We start from the raw sequence: 21,923 nt of genomic DNA, 5'->3' as shown, positions 1-21,923 counted from the left end.
ATGTGCATCAAATAAACTCTGGTATAACTCCTTGTACGTCATTGGAATGGGCGTAAATTGAAGTTTCTCCCTATTTTGTTTTGTGTTGGGCTCTTGTCTGGGTGGGCCCTGCTGTCCAGTAGTTGTCGACCTTGGTTGGCTTACGGTGATCAATTTCGAATATGAGCTCACATTATTCACCTCGTGCTCTTTCTTTCTCGGCGCTGACCTCTTAGCGTTTTCCCCAGCCTCTATTTTCCCACATCTTATGGCATTTTCTATCATTTCTCCTGACATTACTATGTCCGAAAAACTCTTGGTTGCGCTACCCAGCATGTGGTTAATAAAAGGTGCCTTCAGGGTATTGATGAAGAGCATAGTGGTTTCCTTTTCCAGAAGAGGTGGTTGAACTTGCGTTGCTACCTCTCTCCATCTTTGGGCGTATTGCCTGAAACTCTCATTTTGTTTCTTCTCCATGTTCTGTAACGTGACTCTATCAGGAGCCATGTCTGTCACGTGACTGTACTGCTTCATGAAAGCCTATGCTAAATCCCTCCATGAACTGATCTGGTTACGACTCAGTTGGTTGTACCATCTAGAAGTGGCCCCAACCAGACTTTCCTGGAAACAGTGGATCAATAGTTGGTCATTATTGACATAGCCTGCCATTCGTCTGCAGAACATAGTGATGTGAGCTTCGGGACAGCTAGTCCCGTTGTATTTCTCAAATTCCGGAGTTTTGAACTTGGGAGGGAGTACCAGGTCTGGAACCAAACTTAATTCCTTAGCATCAATTCCACCACGATAGTCGGTGTTTTCCATTTCTTTAAATTTTTCTTCCAACCATCTATATCTTTCTTCAAGCTCTCTCGGGAATTCTACCCTTGTCTTTTCTGCTTCTATTATTTCATCGAGATTAAGGACCACAGGGTTGGTCGGATTGTCCCCCGGATTAGAGCCCGAGCCGGCCTGATAATTCATCGGTGCCGAAGCACCGGCCTGAAATGGTTGGGGCCTAATTGTGACCGATGGCCTTCTTGGGTACATGTCAGGTTGTGTCTGAACGTCTGCTAGGGCAAAACCCGGAGGGTAGGTAGGATCTTCATTATCTTCTTCCGCATTGATCAAAGGGTTTTTCCCTTTTTCTAATCCGCCAGCTAGTAGACGAGTTAATTGATCCATCATGCTTTTCTGGGACTCCAACATGTGGTCCGTCATATCTTGTTGGATTTTGGCAAGCTGTTCTTGCATACGTGCTTATAATTGATCCTGCATCTCTTTTTGCATTTGTTCCAATCTCTCTAACCTTTGGTCCATTGCCCTTGTTTTTCCCCTTGTACCGTAACGATGTTCCAGGGTAACTGCCATGATTTTTAGGGTTTCTTGTGAGTTTTAGTGCGTATGATGCAATGCTGATGCATGAATGCGATGAATGTGATGAATACAAAAAAGCGTTGATTCCAATTCGATTTCATTAGAGTAACTTTTCTAGAAAACAAGTTTCTTTACATAAAATAGATTACATATAAGGCTTGGCCCTGATGCTTAAGGCCTTGACCTGCCTAAGAAGCCAAGCTAGCTTTTGTCCTCGGTCCGATTCTGACTCGTATTTTAAACTCAGCACATCGGCTTGTACTGCTAATGTTTGCAAGTGATCAACCACTTCTCGCACTTGAGTCAAAGCTTCGCTCATGACGTAGTCCCTGCTTCTGACTTAGTCTTGAGATTGATGAAATTGCTCCTTCCATCGCTCGTTATTTACCTCGAGGAGTTCTATCTGAAGTTCACGACTTTGCAGCGCTGTTTTGAGTTTTTCTATATTCTCTTTTAATTCTTCGATTCTGTTCTGACTAGCTTTCAACTCGATTGCAGAGTTACGCGAGCGATACTGATACAATGACCTTTCTAACTCTGATACCTAGATCTTTAACCCTTCTTTCTCATTCTGGCTTTCTACCAAACTTCTTTTCAGAGCACCTTCTCGAGCTTGAGCACCGCGAAATTTTTCCTCCTACTGGTTGGCTTTTCTTTGTTCTTCTTTAACTTTATGTCGCCATTGTTCGGATGTTTTTCCTAACCCAGCGGTTCTCATTGATCTGCGCAGCTTCTTATAGTCCGTTTTCAAACTGTTTAAGTCCTCTTTAGCTTTGTTTTTCCTTTTTCTGAGTTTTTCAGCTTCTAGTTTCTAGACATCGACATCTAACCCTAACCGCATCTTTTCTTCTTCCAACTGCTCGATGTTTTTTTCTAGTTCCAGACTCTTTCTCTTGAAATCTTGCCTGATGATTTTTAGCTCAGATGGGATTACTTTCAAGTGCTCTTCTATCGACTGAGGATTCCCTTGATCTGATGTAGGGATGTTGTCGTTAATCCTCTGATTCCACCATCGGTCGTACTCAGGAGTAGTCATGGGATTGGCAGCAAACTTCTTCACTCTACGAGTCTGGTTCCAGGCATTTGATATCTCGCGAACTTTCTTTTTGTAATTATTCCCTGTGAACACGAACTCGCACCCGTATGTTGGTGGTGTAAACTGTCTGGATCTGTATTGTCGCAATGCAAGCAGAGGAGCATACCCGACGGCCCCCCATACTCCTAACAAGGGAACCCAATCGAAGTCTCCGCATCTGTATAATATTTCATCAGGAACCATCCACGGGGCTCTCCATTCAACATCTTCTTCTTGCAGATTTTGGAGAACCGTCATCCAATTTTCTTCTGTCACATCATCTCGCCTCGGTGTAGCCACTAATTCTTTCAGCGGAGAGTAATTTTCAGAGAAGAAACGATACGAGACCTTTTCCACTTTCCAAAAATGGCTGTGGAACCAGGATAGCAAGAGCTGTGTACATCCAATAAACCTCCCTTCACCTGCTCTTCGAAAAGCATTTAATGATCTGAAAGTTTCAGCCAAGATTGCGGGTACAGGTGTGGTTCCTTTACCAAGCCTGTCAAAAAGGTCGGCAACAGTCTCGTCTACATACCCCAAAGCCTTGGGGAAGATGACCAGTCCATAAATGCTCAAGGCGAAGACATCTACCCTTTTCTTCACGTCGGGGTGCGCTAAGACTAGATCCCTCAGGTTCCTCCAAGGAATGCATTTATAATCTCCTTTTTGTTTGATCCGGGTTGTCACCCACTATTCGCTCATCCCTGTGATGTTCATCAACTTTTTCGAAAATGCTGGGACGTTAGCAGGTCTGGCATAAATTCTGTCCACCTGAATCTTTGGGCAATGGAGCAAGGTCGTGTATTCTTCTATAGTAGGTAGCAAATCTACTTTCCCGAAAGTGAAGCAACTGTAAGTAGAATTCCAATATTGGACAAGGGCTCGAAATAGGTGTTCGTCTACCTTGACATCGAGCAGATAAGGTAAATCACCGTAATGACAATAGAATAGCTGTTTGACCTCGTCATCCCACTGGCCCCATATTTCTTTCATCTCTTGGAGATTATTCTGAGTTACGGTGATCCGAGTAAAATTCCATAACTCTGACACGTACCCCTCAGTAAGACTGTCACCTTTCTCTTGTTGTGTTGTCTCAGCCCATATCCGGACAGCCGCGTTGTCTTCTACTTTATCAAAAAACCCCTTTTCCATGATAAGTTATCTATTTAGGAACCGAATGCGAATCAACACCTTTTATGATGAAAATGCCATGCAAATACAATAAAAGTAAAACAAAGCAAGTCAGTAATTTATACACAGTTTAAAGCAAACAAAGAATAATAAATATAGCACCTGCTCAGGTAACCACTAGGGTTTTGGAGTGGCTCTACCTAGGGTGGGTTCTTAAGGCTCGCTACATGGGGCTTGGTTCTAGAGTAAGAGTACCTGAACCAGTAGATTCCTTGATCTTCACCCATTATAGGCTCATACAGACCGAGTTCAATTCAGGGGAATACATTTCCCTATGGCTACACGGAGATGTAAATCTCATAAAGACATAGGTACAAATGTATCCCGAAAGCGATCCACTATCCTGCACGGAGGTGAAAACCTCACGAAGGAGTAGTTTCTCACTCCCACTTAAAGGGGTGTGACCACAATGGTCATGCAATGCAATGTGTGAGGATATATGCATAAAAACTCGAAGTGATTAAAGAAAATAGGAATAAAATAATGAAAATCGCAAGAAAAACGGGTGAAATGCAATGAAAGGATCGTATATCAAAATCAAATTTTCAATTCTCGACAAAAAGACAAAAGTTAATCAACTTATGGCTTGACTCTCTTACTTAGTCCCCAGTGGAGTCGCCAAACTGTCGTAACTATTTTTTTTTGTGGAAAACGAGTATCGACTTGGAGGAAAAAAACGAAAACGGGAGTCGCCACAGATCCTTTTTGACGAGGTGTGATCAGGTCACCTCGTAAAAGTGGTTATTTTTAATAAATAGTTTAATTTATTTAAACAACAATTTTGGTCTACGCAAATCCAGAAAACAGATTCGGGAGTCGGTTACGCACGAGGAAGGATCAGCACTCTCGATACGCCCAAAATTGGTACCTAGTTGATTAATTAGTGTCTTAGTGTCGAAAATTGAAAACTTGGAAGGCTTTTGAAATACGATCCCTCTTTGTAAAGAAAATGCTCAAATATTAAAGACCTTCCCGTTTCAAAATATGAAATGTCACATCCAGTGAGTTAAAACACAACATCTTACATTTTCGAAAGCGAGCTTGCCTTTTATATAAAATTTTCATATTTTACTTTATTAAAAGGGTATTCGATTATTTAGAGTAAACGAGAGAAATCGAAACCCAGTAAGTTAGGGTACGTTTTCTCGAATTCTCAAACGCCGAATATCGCCTTTATTTTAAAACAAATTCTTATTTCGAGGTAACAAAATGTCATACCCGGTAAGTTAGGGCACAACACTTCGCATCTTCGAGAATAAGCATTTTTTAAAACTCGTATAGCGATTTAAAAGAGTATTCCATTATTTAGGTTAAATGAGAAAATCGAAACCCAGTAAGTTAGGGCACGATTGTCTCGAATTACCAAATACGGAATATCACTTTTATAAAGGAATTATTTTAAGGTATTGAGTGAAAAATATGATGTGATTTATTGTAAAACATAAAACCAAATCATGGTGCTAATACGCAATAATAAGTGCGACAGTATCAATAATAATGATATAAGCGATTATAAAAAGATGAAAACAAGGCTAGCAATATGAAAACAAAAAACACGATCATAAGGCAAATGATCGAATAAAACTAAATAAAATATGGCAAAATAAAAATAAAAATAACAATAATAACGAAAACGATAACAAAAATAATAATATAAATGATAATAGCATAGAATGATAATAATATATATGGTATTAAAATATATATGTAATAATAGAAATAAAAGTATATATAACATTAAAAATATATGTATGGAATACATATGTGAAATAAGCACATAATAGTTATAAAAATATGAATAATATGATATTTACAATAAATATATAAAAAAACATAATGAAAAATGATGTGCATGATATTAATATACAAGATATAGTTTAAAACATAAACGTAAGATAACATGAGAAATGAAAATATATAAATGATATAGTATTAAGGTATATGTATAAAAATATAATATTAAAATATATATATACACGCAATATATAAAAAAATATATCCGTATATGTATACATAATAAAATGCAATATTTAAAATATTTACATAATATATACATGCTAAAAATGATAATAATGTTTAAAAATAAATATTAACGATATTACCTAGATATATAAATTTATGTTAAAATGAGTACATGATAGTATGTCCACAATATACATAATATATTAAAAAATATATATATACATATAATATTTATAAAAATATAAAAATATATACATAATATACATAAAGTATACATATATACATATTTATAATAGTTAAAAGGAACAAATATACATAATAATGCTAATACATATTTGCGTAGTGCAATGTATATACATCACATGAATATATATATAACATAAAAATACATTAATAAAAAACAATAATATTAAACTATTAATAATACTGTATACCATATATACATAAGTATTAAATAAAGGTAGGACGAAATTGGATTGAAAGCAGAATTTTAGAGGCGAATTTTAAAATAAATAAAAGGAGAAGGGGACTGATTTGAACAAACGAGCAAACAGGAGAGCCTGAAGGAGCAAATAATCCATCCTTTCTAAGCGGCGCCGTTCGTTGGTTCGTTAGTTATGGGGTTCGAGGGTTAAATTGCAACAGAATAAACAAATCGTGGCTAAATTAAAGAAGCAAAAAGGACCGCATTGGAATAGCCTCAAAGAGTGAAAGGACCAAGGGTGCAAATAGACCCTTGGTAAAAAAACACGCGGATCCCAGGCCATCTCGGGTCGGTTTGTCAGGTTCCCTCCCCAAAACGACGTCGTTTTGCGTCTGGGGAGGGTTCCCCAAAACGCTGCCGTTTCAAAGGCCTATAAAAGCCAAATTTTTTTTGAAAATTTCATTCTTCCTGCGTTTGAGAAAAAAAAAAGAGAAAAGGGGGATTTTTCTCTCTGGGGAAGACCCAGAACCGGCCAAGGGATCCGGCCAACCCCCACCGTGGCTCCGCCGTGCGCCGCAGCCTCCAGCAGTCGCCGGCCACTGCACGCGGTGGCCGGAATTCCGAAAAAGGTATATTTTTCTCCCCTTTTTTATATTTTTTGTTTTTAACGTATATTTGTATGTGAATGCTCGAAAAGATTAACAGATATAGGTATAAATAGCTTCGAATAGAGAAAGAAAATAAAAGTAAAATCGACCTTGAGGCGTTTGGACTTTCTTTTTGCCTTGTCTGCCTGTTACTCACTATTGATTGTTTTTGTGTGCTTGAATCTTATGCTTTTTATTTGTAAAAAAAAAAACCTCCTTTACAATGGTTCGGATTCGGCTTTAAATAGCCATTTACATGCCGCTTTTTTTTTAATATCTGTCTATTCTTCTGTTGTTGCTGTAGGCAAACGGTGGTGGAGCAGAGGCCACTTGCAGGCGTCGGTGGTGGATGGGGTGGGGGGCATGTGCTGACGGCTAGGGTTTCCTTAGCTTCTTCTTTTGTTTTTTTCTTTAATGTAATGGGCTAGGGTTTCCTTTGAAATTGGGTTTTGGGTAGGTTATTTGGGTTTTAGGCTTAGTGGGTTCAATGGGTTTTGGGCTAAGGGCCAAAATTGGGCTTGTACAATTGTGTTGAATTCTTTAAATTTGGAAATAAATAATTTAGATATTTCTTTCCATTTCCAAGTTTATAATTATTGTGAGGTAACCAATCACATCTTTAATTATTGAAATCACAAAGTTAAGATTAAAAATACATTTATGCCTCCAGCCTTTTTCACGCTTTGCTAATGTTAGTATACATCTAGCTATGTTTCCAAATAAAGAAGGAAAAAAAAAAGGATGTAAATTTGTAGTAAAAATTTTTTTCTTTTTATAAAAGGAATTAAAAAATTATGGGTAAACTATTAAAATAGTTTGCCTCAAATTACATTTAGTCACTTATGTTTAAAATGTGTAGTCACTTACGATATCGTTTGGTTACGAAATGGTTGTTCTGTCGTTAAGATTTATTACCTCTTAAATGGCAGTCCGACGTGGCAGTTAAAATGGGTTTTAAATGTCAACATGGATGACTAGCTAAATAAATTAATTGATTTTTTAATTAAATAAATTTAATTAACTGAATTTTCTAAATTAATTAAAGGAAAATGGTAATTTGGTTTCCCAAAATAATCAAAACCAATGTATCAAATTAATCTTTGAACTGAAAAAAAAAAAACCCTTGGTCTCCTTTTTCTTTTAGTTTTCATTTTGATTGAAAAAAACCATTCAATTTCATAGTCATCTTTGTTGAATCGAATAGTAGAAATGAAAATGAGTGCTCCTTCAATTGATTGGATTTTTTTATTCAAAATGGAAAAATAAGAGATCGATTCAATGGAGGGTCCAAGCCTGAATTATAGTAAATAATGAGATTTTTTTTATTCTTTACCTAGGTTTTGGGTTCAAATATTATGGTTTTTTTGTTTTTTTTTTTGCAAAAAGATTATCATCTTTGTTTTTTTAGTATATGTTTTATCTTTGTTTAGGTTGGTGTCTTCATTTCTTCTTCTTTGGCATTTAAAACTTATTTTAATTGTCACCTCGGACCGCCGTTTGGGAGGTAATAGATCTTAGCCCAAAGTGACTTTTTCGTAACAAAATGATAATATAATTAACTAAAACGTAACATATCAAACATAAGTGACTAAAATGTAACCTGAAGCAACTAAAAGTAACTATTTTAATAGTTTATCCAAAATTTATCATATTTTTATTTATTTTTATTTTCTAAAATCAGAGTTTTTAATCTAAAATTGAACAACTTTGTTATGGCAGGATAATTATCCATACATTAATCCTATTAATTTTGATTATTTTCTAAAGTTGAGTGTCAAATTAATTCAATAATTTAAATTAATCTTTAAATTTAAAAATATTTTAATAAATTTAAGAGTTAAATATAAAATTAGTATATGAATTTATCCACTTCTCTTAGATTGGTATCAATGGTTTTTTTTTGTCTCAGATTGATATCAAATTTTTTTTCTTGTCCACTAATTTGATACTTGAGCTTAACAGTGTTAAAATTTTGTTGATGTGACGTGCTAGCCACTCACGCACCACCCACTCACGCGCCGCCATGTATTGCACTCCCAAGATCCTATTGATCTGTCTTATCCCTTTAGTTTTTTCCTTTCTTTTTCATCACCATTACGTGTTAATCAAGCAAATATAGTAAAGTTAGTGGGGGTTAACAGTAAAGACCAGTTTGGTACTCAAGAAGGAAAAATAATAAAGATATGAAATTTCAAAGCAAATTCATCATCTTTTCACATCATGAAATCAAGCTAATTAAGTAAAGGGGGAAAATCGAAAAAGAAAAGAAGGAATTGAGGAAAGAAACTTGTGGAAGATAAGGAGGAGAAGTTGTTGTGAAGTTTGCCATCGGATCGATCCATATTTACAAAAATTGACGTAACAAAAGAAAAGAAGAAGAAATCCTAGCTAGATATAGCAGATAAAAGAACGATAAGATGAAGAAGAAACTAAAACCCCAAAGATATAGAAGAGAAAGAGAGGGGGATGCGAGATTAGGGGAAAGGAGGAGAAAATGGGGTTTTGATTTTGGGTTTCGATTTAGACCAAAAAAAGGAAGAAGAAAAAAAAAAGATTGAAAATTTGATGAAGAAGAACAAGAAAATCGAGGTTGCAGTCGATATTTTTTAATTAAAAATGAATTTTTTATAATTTTCTTAACCGTTTGATTGACTCGTGACACTAACTAAGTCAATAACATAAATAATACTATAGATACAAATGACGTGGGTGAAAAAGTTTGTGTCATAATATTAATATGTACAAAAAAATTTAAATAAAATATTAGTTGGAGGGGTGAAGATTATATTTTATTAATGCCCGTGCGAAGCGTTGAAATATTATCACATGTAAGATTTTTGATGGCTTTTTTACTAAAAACATAAAAAAGACAAAAATAATATACCTTATTAGGTAAACTGCCTAGTTGGTCACTCAATTATTATGACACTTTCATTTTGGTCATTTAAAAAAACCCTTGCAATTTTGTCACTCAATTTTTAGGGTGCTTTCATTTTATTCAACTAAGTGTTAAATCCTTAACTGCGTCACCTAAATTTTAGATTGCTTTCATTTTGGTCATAAAAAAAAATTCTTAAGATCTTGATCCGGGTAAAAGAAATTTTAAGAATTAAAATAAAAAGCGATAAAAACTAAAATAATGCATTAAAAATCAATTAAATAAATTGTTGAAAAATGTTCTCCTTCAATAATTTCAACTAATTTATTATTATTTTAAAATTAATAAAATTAATTAATTTAATCTCCTTTTAAATTTTAAAATTTTATTTTATATTTTCGTATTATTCTTTAAGAAAAACAACTTTATAAAACTTAAAATTTTTTAAAATTTATAAATACGAATCTTAATATTGGGCTTTGAATTCCTAACGTGGAATCATGGGTTTGCATAAAGTAATCATGGCTTTTTCCATCCTTTTTAACTCCAAATCATTTATCCCACTCTACTCTTTACTTTCCCCCAAAGTATACTCTCATTCCTTACTTCTACTACTGTGTAAAATTTAAAATTATTTTGAATTTTTTTGTAATTTTTATTGAGAGAGGATTAATTTGCTCATTTTTAAATTTGACAAGGATTAAAGAGCTATTTACACTAATATGTTATTTGAATTATTTGAGTTATTTGAATTGTAAAATTTAACTTGACCCAAACTCGAAACTCAAATTACTTATTTGGTTTGAATTAAATAACTCGATTCAATTAACTCAAAAATTAAAAAAAAATTTGATTTTTCAAACCGAATCAAGTTTTGCTCAGACTTTAAATTTTAATTGTATATCTCCTACCTATAAAAGGATTTAAGGTTCTATGGTACATTTATTTTTACTTTTTACCGTTTAAGTGGATTGGTTAAACATAATAATCTAACTACCAAAATTTTGAAATTATTTATTTTAGTTTGTATTTTTTTCCATTTACTTTTTATTTTTATTGATTTTTTTCATTTACTTTTAAATTAGATCTTTTGAATTAATAATATTTATTTAAATTTATTTACACATAACTTAAATCATTTAGAAAATGTTTCATATTTTTTTTCTCTAGATCTTATGTAATTATAAATTATTATTTTAAAAAATTTTACTTATGTCCTATAGAAATAAATTTTTCGAATCAACACTAAAAACTTCTGTTTTTTTCTTCAAACCGTTTACTTTTTCTTGTTTTGCTCAATGATGATGCTAATCTTTGAATTGGCTTTGCTCGCTTTTTTCTCCCTCCCACCAATTTTGTCTTTCTTGGAGTGCCTATCATTGATGAAATTCCACAAGTCACTAGCAATTTTTCTTGGAGAGTGCGTGACTCTTCGTAGGCTTATTAATTTGTTTCTTTTTTGAAAATATTTCAAATAATAAATTATTTCATGAGTTAGTTTCGACCTATACTGTATTGAGTTTTATTTGTTTTTCATTGCATAATAAGTCTTCACTTTTAGAAGTTTTTATTTGTTCTTATGGCATGTTTTTTAGTCTTACTTATGCATGTAGTATTACTTTTGGAAGTAATTTTAGGGATGGTTATGTTATCGTCCTCGCTAATTCGATGGATGCTCAGTTCTTTTACAGATTTTGCTTCACACTAGATATGCCGTGCTTGAGTTGTGATAAAACCAGTTATCAACGTTTCTATTGATGCTGAAGCTAAAACCTTTGTCGTGTCGATGGAGCTTATCCTTTACCGCCAATAATGAATATTTATTATTTTTTCTTTTACTCGAATTATATCATCCTATTCATAAAACGAATTAATAAGTTGTCCCTTTAGAAAAGATAAATTCTTGGTTGAAATTTAAAATTAATTTATATGCAAAAACCAAAACTAAAATGTCATCTAACCTTAAGAGAAAGGATTGTATGAAACAGTATTTCCAATCTATTCGCTTCAATTTTTTATTTTATTTTATTTATTCGACTTTCCATAAAATTCATTAAAAGTTATTGCCTTATTTGTATGGTTTATGTATAGATACTGAACGTCTTCCCATCACGCAAGAAGTTATACTTTTCCCCTCACATAACACAATTACCTTCATTATTTCCCATTCTCTATCTTTCTCTTTCTTTAATCTTGAATTTCTACATTTTCTTTTTTCTTTCACATGGATATCATCATACCTCCCTGCAATCATGCATCTCACTTGTCCACCATATGTCTTTGGGAGACTGAAGAGGATCGTTGTGAAGAATGTGGAGGGGAAATCTCTGGTACTGCCTTTACTTGTGTTTTGTGCGAGGTTTGGAAGCACATTACATGTGCGGATAAACTGAATCGTGATCTGCTTCTTGAGATTATTCACCCCCTCCACTTGCAACACCGACTTCAACTACAATGGGATTATCAGTTTGATTTCATTTGTGATAAATGTTTGTATATATCTACTGGTTATATATACAGATGTTCTTCATGTGATTTCAGACTTGATCTCACATGTGGTTCTTCGATCAGTGGTCAGCTGCGTAAAGATCAAGAGCCATTGAGATTTAAAGATGGAAAGAAAAAGACAATCTTCCACCACAGCCACAGTCACGTGCTGAGCTTCTTCAAATATAGGAAGGTACGCGAAGAAGACTATGATTGTTTTTGGTGTGAAAAACATCTACTGCCATCAGAAGTGTGCTATGGTTGTAGTTTTTGCAATTTCTATCTCCATCAGGTGTGCAGTGATAAGATACCCAGGACACTTTCTCATTCTTTTCATCCTAACCACCCTCTTCGCTTAACCTATACCTACGAAAATGGCTACTGCAATGGTTGTTCAAAGGAGTGTGATACTTATACCCCTTTGTATGTGTGCGAGATGAGCAGCTTCAGACTTGATTTTGACTGCGCTAAACTCTCGCCTTCCCTAAAACTTGACTGTCACCATCACCTTCTTACTTTTTTCAAAGATTTTAATAAGAAAGGTGAGGAAGGGCAAGATTCATATTGCAAAGCATGTGGCAAGCATTGTGGTGGTGCTAGCGTTTATCGCTGTGTGCAATGCCACTTTAGTTTCCATTTGAAATGTGTTATACCATCATCAGCTATACATAAATATCACATACATCTACTTACCATGATGGAATTGATTAAAGAAGATGATTCTGAAAAATGTTATTGTGATGTTTGTGAGAATGAAAGAAATCCGAAAGATCCCGTGTATTATTGTCAAAGTTGCACATTCATATCTCATATTCAATGTGTACTTGATCAGGTAATAATTATTTTTCACCCTTTAATTTAACTTTGGTAATCTGACATAAGATTTATAATATTTATGGATGTCTTTGATTTTCTTTTTAATTTTTTCCTTTTTTTAAAAATATTTCTTTGTAAAAAAAAGTAAATTAAAAGTTAATAGTAAAAATATGAGCTAAATTTGTGAAGCTCTCCAAGTCTAGAGGAAATAAATATGAATACATGATTGGTTTATAGGATAAAGTTGCATCGGGAAAGGTCCCATCCTCCTCACCCCCGCCCATGGAAAACCAAGCTTTGTTTGTGGAGCAGAATGAAGGGAGTAATGCCATCCGCACTCTGGTTTGCAACTTTATTATGAATATGTTACAATATGTTTTTTCTCTAATGATTTTATTAATAACTAATCACTTGAACAACTACTCAAAAAACTTAACCCAACTTTTTTACGTAATTATATTTCTTAATTAAGAAATGAGTTTGCTCATTCTCTTTTTTTTCTTTGTAAATGTGCAGAGTTTGTTTCGACCTATCATCCACCCTCACCAAATATATGAAGTAACTGAAGAGTTAAAAGGAGAAAATTATTGCAGCGGTTGTCGTCTGGTACTTAATGGTTCAAGCTACTTCTGCAAGACATGTCCTGATTTTTACCTACATGAAAAATGTGCTAAATTCTCATATGAGATACAACACCCTTTTCATTCTAGCCACCCTCTTAACCTCTATACTTCTTTGGTTTCTAACTTCATTGCATGTGATGTGTGTAGAGACATTTGCGATGGCTTCATATACTTTTGCGAGCAGTTTGATTTCAAGCTTGATATGAAATGTGCAGCTCTAACAACTCATAAAATTGGGGTTTTAGAAGAGAAAATGACGGGTAGAGTAACTGAGTTGCACCATTTCACCCACCCCCATAAACTTGTCCTTGCCAATTGTAATGACCCTAAACATAAAAGAAAATGCAACATTTGTAGATTGCAAATCTTAGGTCCAGCCTATTTTTGCCCTGAGAGATTCTGCGGGTATAAACTACATGAATCTTGCCTTAGGTTGCCACAAAAGATTCGAGTCCCATTTCATCCAAATCACATGTTGGTTAGTCGCCTGCTCCCTTATTCTAATTCACTTCAACGGTGTTATGCTTGCACTTTGCAATTACACTTAGGTGAATTTGTATATAGCTGTGAACATTGTGACTTTAATGTCCATGCTATATGTGCTAATTCCTTAAAGCGACCATTGAAATGTGAATTTCACCCGAATGATCTTTATTATTTTGGGAGAAATCATATATCACCCTTTGATTCAATATGGGACAAAAATTTCAATTGTGAAGTATGTGATGGAAGTTGTAAAAGAAAACCCTTTTATCGTTGTCTAAAGTGTGGTATCATTTTTCATTTGAAATGTGTTCGTATACCATATACTGTGAAATCCAAATATCATATTCATACTTTACTCTTAAAGGATTCTTTTATAGAAGACGATTCTGGAAAGTATTTTTGTGATTTTTGTGAAGAAGAAAGAAATTCAAATGATGATATATACTATTGTGAAGAATGTAATGGTCAAACAATCGCTCACATAGAATGCGTGTTGGCTGAAGTAAGTTAATTACATACTTAATTTTTTTAAATATAAAGGTCCAGTATTTGTTTACTTTAACATGATATATGCTCTTGCTGTTAGGTAGAAGATAACATAGAGATTAGGAAGAACATTCACGAAGAGCGTTTCCGAAAAGAGGTCAGTTTTCCATTTTTATTGTAAACATTTCCATATTAGAAATTTAGTTGATTGGTCCTTGCAAGGTCAGTTTAGTGGTTGGATTACAGTTTAGTTGTTGGGATGTGCATGATAGTTGAAGCAGAAGTAATTGCAATATAGTGTAGTGAAAACTGGGATCCTTTATTTCAAAGCAGAGTTGTTATGAATAATTAACATGCTTATTTCTTTAATTTTTGTTTATGTCATAGTTTTACCTCATCACCATCTTCGTGAATTATTTGCATGATATGTTGATTAGTTCTGCTTCTGACTTGATTGAGCATTGGATTGTTCTTATCATGTTCCACTCCTTGACTGCAGCTGGAAAATTTGGTTGCCAGGTTCATGAAGTTGTTTTCAAATGGTGAGAAAATTATTTTGTAATAAAATTTATTTAAATAGTGATATAAAGTTTAAATTATTTACATATCTTTTGCAATTTATTACAGATTGTAGACCACCTATTGAGGAAGTGATTCAAGCTGGAGTGGTTCCTCGCTTTGTTGAGTTACTTGGTTCCCCAAGTGATTATGTCCGTGAGCAGGTATGCATACGAAATGAAATTATTCTAATATCATTTAATTTTACGAGGCAAAAGCTTGTATGAATGTTTAGTAATCTTATATCATTCTTTTTTGTTTCGAAATTCAGGCTGTACTGGTATTGGGAAATATTGCTGCTGTTTCTCTTAGATGTCGTGATCTTGTCCTTGGCCATCGTGCTTTGCTTCCATTGTTGGCTCTGTTGAATGAACCTGTTTCACGTACTATGCTGGAAAATGCTACATGGACACTGTCAAGGTTTTGTAAGCCCCCCTTTGATCAGGTTTGACCCTAAGTCCCTTCTTTTTTCAAGTACAATGCTTTTTTACTTGCTAAATCATAAATATATTAAAAGTAACTGCACAACTGCAGCAACAACTTACAAGTCAGAAACCAAAACAGAGCAAACTGAAAGAATAAATATCGATTTACAATATTGTGGAGCGGAAAATTCGAATATAAATATCTCCAGTCATTGTCTCAATCAAATACCAAAATTCGAATGTTTTAACATCACTTGCGAGCACATTAACCCACCGATGAGGTCATCGAATTTAGCCATACGAAAATCACTAAAATCTTTTAAGCACTCGAAAATCTCGATCACTGGATGGAATTGTTTTCAAATTTTGTATTTGGTGCTTTGGGACCTTATGCTTGGGAGTAGTTATAGTGGTGGTTCCCTATAAAAAAATTAGGAGTGTTCAAATTTCAGTTAAAACCAAATTAACCGATCGAATCAATCTAATTTGGTTAATCGGTTGGTTAACCGATTTGATTCGATCGAAAGTCAATTAATGATTTTTTGGAAGTTCGGTTATCGATTAATTCTGTTCGAAATCGAGTAATTAACCGAATTAAAAAAGTTTTTAATTAATAATACAAATTACATGTAGTTTTAATTCAGTTAATTTGGTCAAATGAATATTATCAATTTATTTTTTGATATATTTTATACTTGTTTTAACAAAAAAACATATAAATTTCGATTAATTCAATTAATCGATCAATTAAATCAAAATATTTTAGTTAGATTAATTTTTTTTGAAAAAATTTTAATTCAATTAAAGATTAAAGAATTAAAAAATTAAATTAGTTAAGTTAATATTAATTCGATTAGGTCAACCATTCAGTTAATTGTTTGAACACCCGTATAAATAACTCATCATAAGTAATGGAGCATTCCCACGAACCAAATATCTACACAAGCCACAAACACTGAAACAAATCATCAGCCAAACAACATAAACACCCTCACAATCCAATACTTTGGACCAGAAGTAGATTAAGCAAGGCTAACTGTCATGCAATAATACACACTTTCGACCAATGTACCTTCCAAGCTAAGCCAATCAAACTCCCACTATCAATAATAATTTTCACAGCTTCCAAAGACAAGGATCTTGTTTTCACACCAGTTCAGCCTCGGATGCCAACTTCTGGGCATATTTCCATTTATCACAAATGATATCATCGATTTATTGCTTTATGTCATTAATCTTTCAAATCTAATCTGGTGGGTTGTTTGTCAGATATCTAAACTATGCATTGCTATGCACTACTAACATTAAACTAGAAAGCGAGATATATTGCTTGGAGGCTTACGAATGTTTAGTTTAAATTGATTTTTGTCTTACTGATTATCCTTTACTTACTATTCAGGTTAAGCTTGTACTCCCTACACTAGCCCGTCTTATTCATTCAAAAGATGAAGTCGTCTTAGCTAAAGCATGTAGGGCACTCTCATATCTTTCTGATGACACAAATGACAACATCCAAGCTATTATTGAAGCAGGTGTACTTGGGCATCTGGTGGAACTTTTAAGGTGAGTTAGACTTTTTTTTGTTGTTGTTGTTGATTGACTCTAAAATCTATTCTATTTCTAAGCTATTATTGTTTGGTTTCTTGACCCAAATCGTAAATTTTTGGACTTTCACAGGCACCCTTTTCCTTCAGTGGCAATTTCTGCTCTTTATACAGTTAGAAATATTGTTACTAGAAATGATGTGCAAATTCTTAAATGATCTTACTAGAATATGTATCTTTTGCCATTTATCATATCTTTTTTTGCTAATAACTAGTTTTCTCACCAAAGCCACATTTATACCCCCTCTTAATTAGACTAAAGATTTTTTAGGTTTAGTTGTTAAAAGATGATTTATTTTCTTATTTATGGGCAAATCTTGTTGCTATAAAGTGTATCATTAATCAGCAGGCATTGCCATACCTTTTAAACCTTTTGAAAAATAATTATGAAAAGAGAATCAATAAGTTTGCTTGTTGGGCAATCTCAAGTATCACTTATAAGCAGAGTTTCATTTTGTAGGGGTGAACTACCTGTTTCATCCAAGGGATTCATTGAAGATCTTAAGATATTAGTAATCAAGACTTACTCTAATCTTGTGAATAAAAACGATTGACCAAATAATTATATTTATTGCATTGAATTCTTTAAATTTGAAAATAAATAATATTTAGATATTTCTTTTCATTTCCAAGTTTATAATTATTGTGTGGTAACCAATCACACCTTTAATTTTTAAAATCACAGAGTTCAGATTAAAAATACATTTATGCCTCAAGTCTTCTTTACACTTTGCTAATGTTAGTATACATCCAACCATGTTTCCAAAGAAGTAAATTTGTAGTAAAAGGTTTTTTTTAATAAAAGGAATTAAAAAATTATGGGTAAATTATTAAAATAGTTACTTTTGTTTGCCTCAAATTATATTTAGTCACTTATGTTTGAAATGTGTAGTCTTACATTATCGCTTTATTATGAAATGGTCATTCTATCGTTAAGATCTATTACCTCCCAAATGGCAATCCAACGTGACAGTTAAAATGAGTTTTAAATGCTAACGTGGATGTCCAGCCAAGTAAATTAATTAATTTTTTAATTAAATAAATTTAATTAATTGAATTTTCTAAATTAATTAAAGGAAAATATTAATTTGGTTTCCTGAAATAATCAAAACGAATGCATCAAATTAATCCTTGAACTGGAAAAAAATAACCTTTAGTCTCCTTTTTCTTTTAATTTTCATTTTCATTTTTACTGAAAAAACCATCTATTTCATAGTCATCTTTGTTGAATAGAATGGTAGAAATCAAATTGGGTGCTCCATCAATTGGTTGGATTTTTTATTCAAAATGGAAGAACAAATGATTGATTCAATGGAGGATCCAAGCATTGATTACAGTAAATAATGGTTTTTTTTCCTTTACTTGGGTTTTGGGTTCAAATACTATGATTTTTTTTGCAAAAAGGTGGTCCATCTTTTTATGTTTTTTTTGTTATAAGTAACTGACAAAAAAGACATGCTTTATTTTTGTTTATTTGTTCAATGTATAGAGGTTGGTATGTCCATTTCTTCTTCTTTGATGGTAACAAAAAAAAAATTGCTCTTTTTTTTAAATCGAAGAAAATTGAGTTTCAGGGCAAAATTTTGTATTCTATTTGCATAAAAAAAATTTAATTTTTCTCATCCCAGCAGAATATCCACATTGTTATTTAAAACTTATTTTAACCGTTACGTTGGACTGTCATTTGGAATGTAACAGATCTTAGTGGCAAAGTGATCATTTCGTAACAAAACAATAATGTAATTGACTAAAATGTAACATTTCAAACATAAGTGACTAAAATGTAACTTGAGGCAAACAAAAGTAACTATATTAATAGTTTACATCAAAATTATCACATTTTTATTTATTTTTATTTTTCTAAAATCAGCGTTTTTAATCTAAAATTGAAAAACTAAGATAATTATCCATAAATTAATCCTATTAATTTTGATTATTTTCTAAAATTGAGTATCAAATTAATTCAATAATTTAAATTAATCTTTAAATTTAAAAATGTTTTAATAAATATAAGGGTTAAATATAAAATTAGTACAAGAACTTGTCTACTTCTCCTAGATTGGTAACTATGGTTTTTTTTGTCTGAGATTAGTACCTGAACTTTTTTTCTGTCCACTAGTTTGGAACCTGAGTTTAACAACGTTAAAATTTTGCTGATGTGGCAACACTGACCACTAGCGCTACATGTCACACTCCCAAGACTCCTTTGACCCGTTGATCCATCTTATCACTTATCCATTATCCATTTGGTTTTTTTCTTTCCCTTTCATCACCATCACGTTGTTAAACCCCATCCCAATATTAGGGTTTCTAAAGGAAAACCAAAAGGACAAAGGAATAATAATAAGAAACCCCACTTTTTGCATCCTGTTCATCATCTTCTAGACCCCTAACTCCACATCTTCCATAGCATTTTGACGAAAAAATTCATATTGGGATGCATCAAAAAGTGCATTATTTGCAAAATCATTAACTAATTTAGCAATTAAATAGTAGCATAGACGCGATCAACCAGGATAACAGTAAAGACTTGTTTGGTACCCAAGAAGGAAAAATAATAAAGGAACTTTTAAAGAAAAATTCATCATCTTTTTGCATCATAAAATCAAGCTAATTAAGTAAAAGGGGTGTTATACAATTGTAATCATCAACCCGAGTCCTAAATAGGATCCAGGTTACCCACTCGTGACCCAAATAGGCTTCGCCAAATGACAAAGGGTGAGGTGAACCGTGAGAGGACATCAAGAGGATTTCGCAGACCCAACTCACAAGGCAAGCTCGTAAGTTTAGCTCACACGAGCCAAACGAAGGTCACAGTCCTAGTTTGCACTTGTCCAAGGAGCTCGTGGAAGGGGGACCACGTGTACCGCAAGCAACCTAGAGTGAAATAGGTGTCCAGTAGACCTAGAGCCCACACAGAATGTCAATTCTAGGAACAAGAAGGACCGCATGCTCCACAAGCAACCTAGAGTGAAACATGTGTCCAACAAGTCTGAGATCCGCGCAGAATGTCAGTATTAGGAATGGTGGAGTCAAGACAAGAGAGTGGGGTCATGCTATAAGTTATAATAGCATGTATAAATACTCGAATACTCTCATCAATAAGACATAAGAAAAAGTTACTCAATAGGAGGAAAATCAAAAAAGAAAAGAAGGAATTGAGGAAAGAAATTTGAGGAAGATAAGAAGAAGTTGTTATGAAGTTTGCCATTGGGTTTATCCATATTTACAAAAATCGACATAACAAAAAAAATATGAAAAAAACCCTAGCTAGATATAGTAGATAAAAGAACGATAAGATGAAGAAGAAATTAAAACCCTAAAGATACAGAAGGAAACGAAGAAAGATCTGAGAGAGAGAGGGGGGTGGTGAGAGATTAGGGGAAGGAAGGAGAAATGGGGGTTTTGATTTTGGGTATGGGGTTTTGATTTGAACCAAAAAGAAGAAGAAAAATAAAAATTGAGGATGATTAATTGACAACCAAACAGCAAAACAAAAAAAATTGAAAATTTGATGAAGAAGAGGATGAAAATCGAAGTTGCAGTTGATATTTTCTGGGGAAAAAGCTTTGAATCTGGGCAATCTCAATCGTTTCCTTTTCTTAATTTTTGTTTTTTTTTAATTTTTAATTAAAGAAAAGATAAAAGGGTTTTGGGAGTGTGACACGTGGCAACATCTTAGTAGCCAATGCTACTACGTCAATAAAATTTTAATGTCATTAGGCTTAGTACCAAACTAATGGATGGAAAAAAAATTTGGATACCAATTTAGAAAAAAAAATCATAAGTACCAATCTGATAGAGGTAAATAAGTTTAGGTACTAATTGTAATGGGCCAAATCTGCCCGGGCCCAACAACCAAAAACCAAAATTAAAAACAAATAAATAAAACCAAACAGTCCAGTTACAAAACCCAGTGTCATCAACCCAATAAGGCCCAAAAAAACCTAAAACCTAGCCCAAAGTTACACGGCCCGACAAGCCCAAAAACATTAAGCACTCAGAACCCTAGGGTTTCTACTAGGCGCCGTAGTAGCCACCAAGCAGCCCTTCTTCCTCACTGCTAGCGCAGCACCGTACGACCACCAAGCTCCGTACATTCGTACTTGCGAGCAAATGCAAAAGAGACAGCATGACAAAGAGAAAAAACATATAGCATAGAAGTTTGTTTTATTTTCTTTGGATATTTTTTTTCGGCTATAAAGCCACAAAGATTATCAATTGTAAAAGGAGGAAGGCATATTTCACGAATACACAATAGACAATACAAAAAAAACCAATATCGGAAGGTGATTTTTTCGATCTAAATCTTCGGGCTTTCTCTTTGTGGTCATTCTCTTGCTTTGTATTTTGTTTTACTTTTTCTTATTTTATTTCGAAAACAAATAAAAGAAAAGAGAAGGGCGAAACCTTACCTCGCAAATCCGCCATTGGTTCTTCCTCGTCTCGTTGAAGTCGAAGGTGGAGGAGGAATCGCAGGGTTGTAAATCGACGATGAGGGACGAAGGCGTCCGTTGTAGGCTGCGATGGGGCCATGGCCAAAGGAGTTTGGCTTAGTTCGGCTGGAGAAAAGGGGAGGCTAGGGTTTGTTTGGCCGAATGATTCGGTTTTCTACCATTTTAAAGGGTCAAATGCGACGCCGTTTCAGGCCCCTTTCAATGGCCCAAAAACGACGTCGTCTGGTGGAGCCCCAACCCGATCCGATTAGCTGCCCCGATGACCCGCGCGTTTTCGAGATGAGGGATTATTTGCAGCATCAGTCCCTCCTTGTTGCGCCACGTTTCATTCAGCTCTCATTTGTGTTTCTTTCTTTATTTATTTATTTATTTTAATTACCCTTGTAATTTGCAATCGTTAGCAAATGGGTCCGCATTGTAACGCAGCGTTTTAGGGCCAACTTTACTTATC

The 21,923-nt window shown here is 33.8% G+C and overlaps 1 protein-coding gene and 1 long non-coding RNA gene across 2 annotated transcripts; both read left to right on the top strand.

Annotated features, from left to right (window-relative positions):
- Positions 1-6,436: 6,436 nt before the first annotated feature.
- Positions 6,437-7,230, top strand: LOC107955373 (uncharacterized). Its single transcript, XR_005904487.1, has 2 exons — positions 6,437-6,634; positions 6,957-7,230. It is a non-coding gene; the product is annotated as an uncharacterized lncRNA (long non-coding RNA).
- A 4,419-nt stretch (positions 7,231-11,649) lies between these two features.
- On the top strand, positions 11,650-17,630 carry LOC107886243 (uncharacterized). The gene is made up of 9 exons (XM_041079968.1): positions 11,650-12,849; positions 13,071-13,175; positions 13,350-14,444; positions 14,529-14,585; positions 14,928-14,970; positions 15,056-15,150; positions 15,258-15,431; positions 16,811-16,974; positions 17,089-17,630. Exons 1-9 carry the CDS (start codon positions 11,755-11,757, stop codon positions 17,171-17,173), a joined length of 2,913 nt encoding a protein of 970 aa, XP_040935902.1. The 5' UTR covers positions 11,650-11,754; the 3' UTR covers positions 17,174-17,630.
- Positions 17,631-21,923: the final 4,293 nt, after the last annotated feature.

This window comes from Gossypium hirsutum, chromosome A11 (assembly GCF_007990345.1).
Source record: "Gossypium hirsutum isolate 1008001.06 chromosome A11, Gossypium_hirsutum_v2.1, whole genome shotgun sequence".
Taxonomy (NCBI): Eukaryota; Viridiplantae; Streptophyta; class Magnoliopsida; order Malvales; family Malvaceae; genus Gossypium; species Gossypium hirsutum.
Note: the sequence above shows the minus strand (reverse complement) of the source record. Positions and strands in the feature narration are given on the sequence as shown.

Excerpts from the sequence above, each read along its gene's own strand:
- LOC107886243 (XM_041079968.1), top strand. The coding sequence starts at position 11,755 with ATGGATATCATCATACCTCCCTGCAATCATGCATCTCACTTGTCCACC. Across the intron at positions 12,850-13,070 it reads TTCAATGTGTACTTGATCAG|GATAAAGTTGCATCGGGAAA; the intron begins GTAATAATTATT and ends ATTGGTTTATAG. Across the intron at positions 14,971-15,055 it reads CATGAAGTTGTTTTCAAATG|ATTGTAGACCACCTATTGAG; the intron begins GTGAGAAAATTA and ends AATTTATTACAG.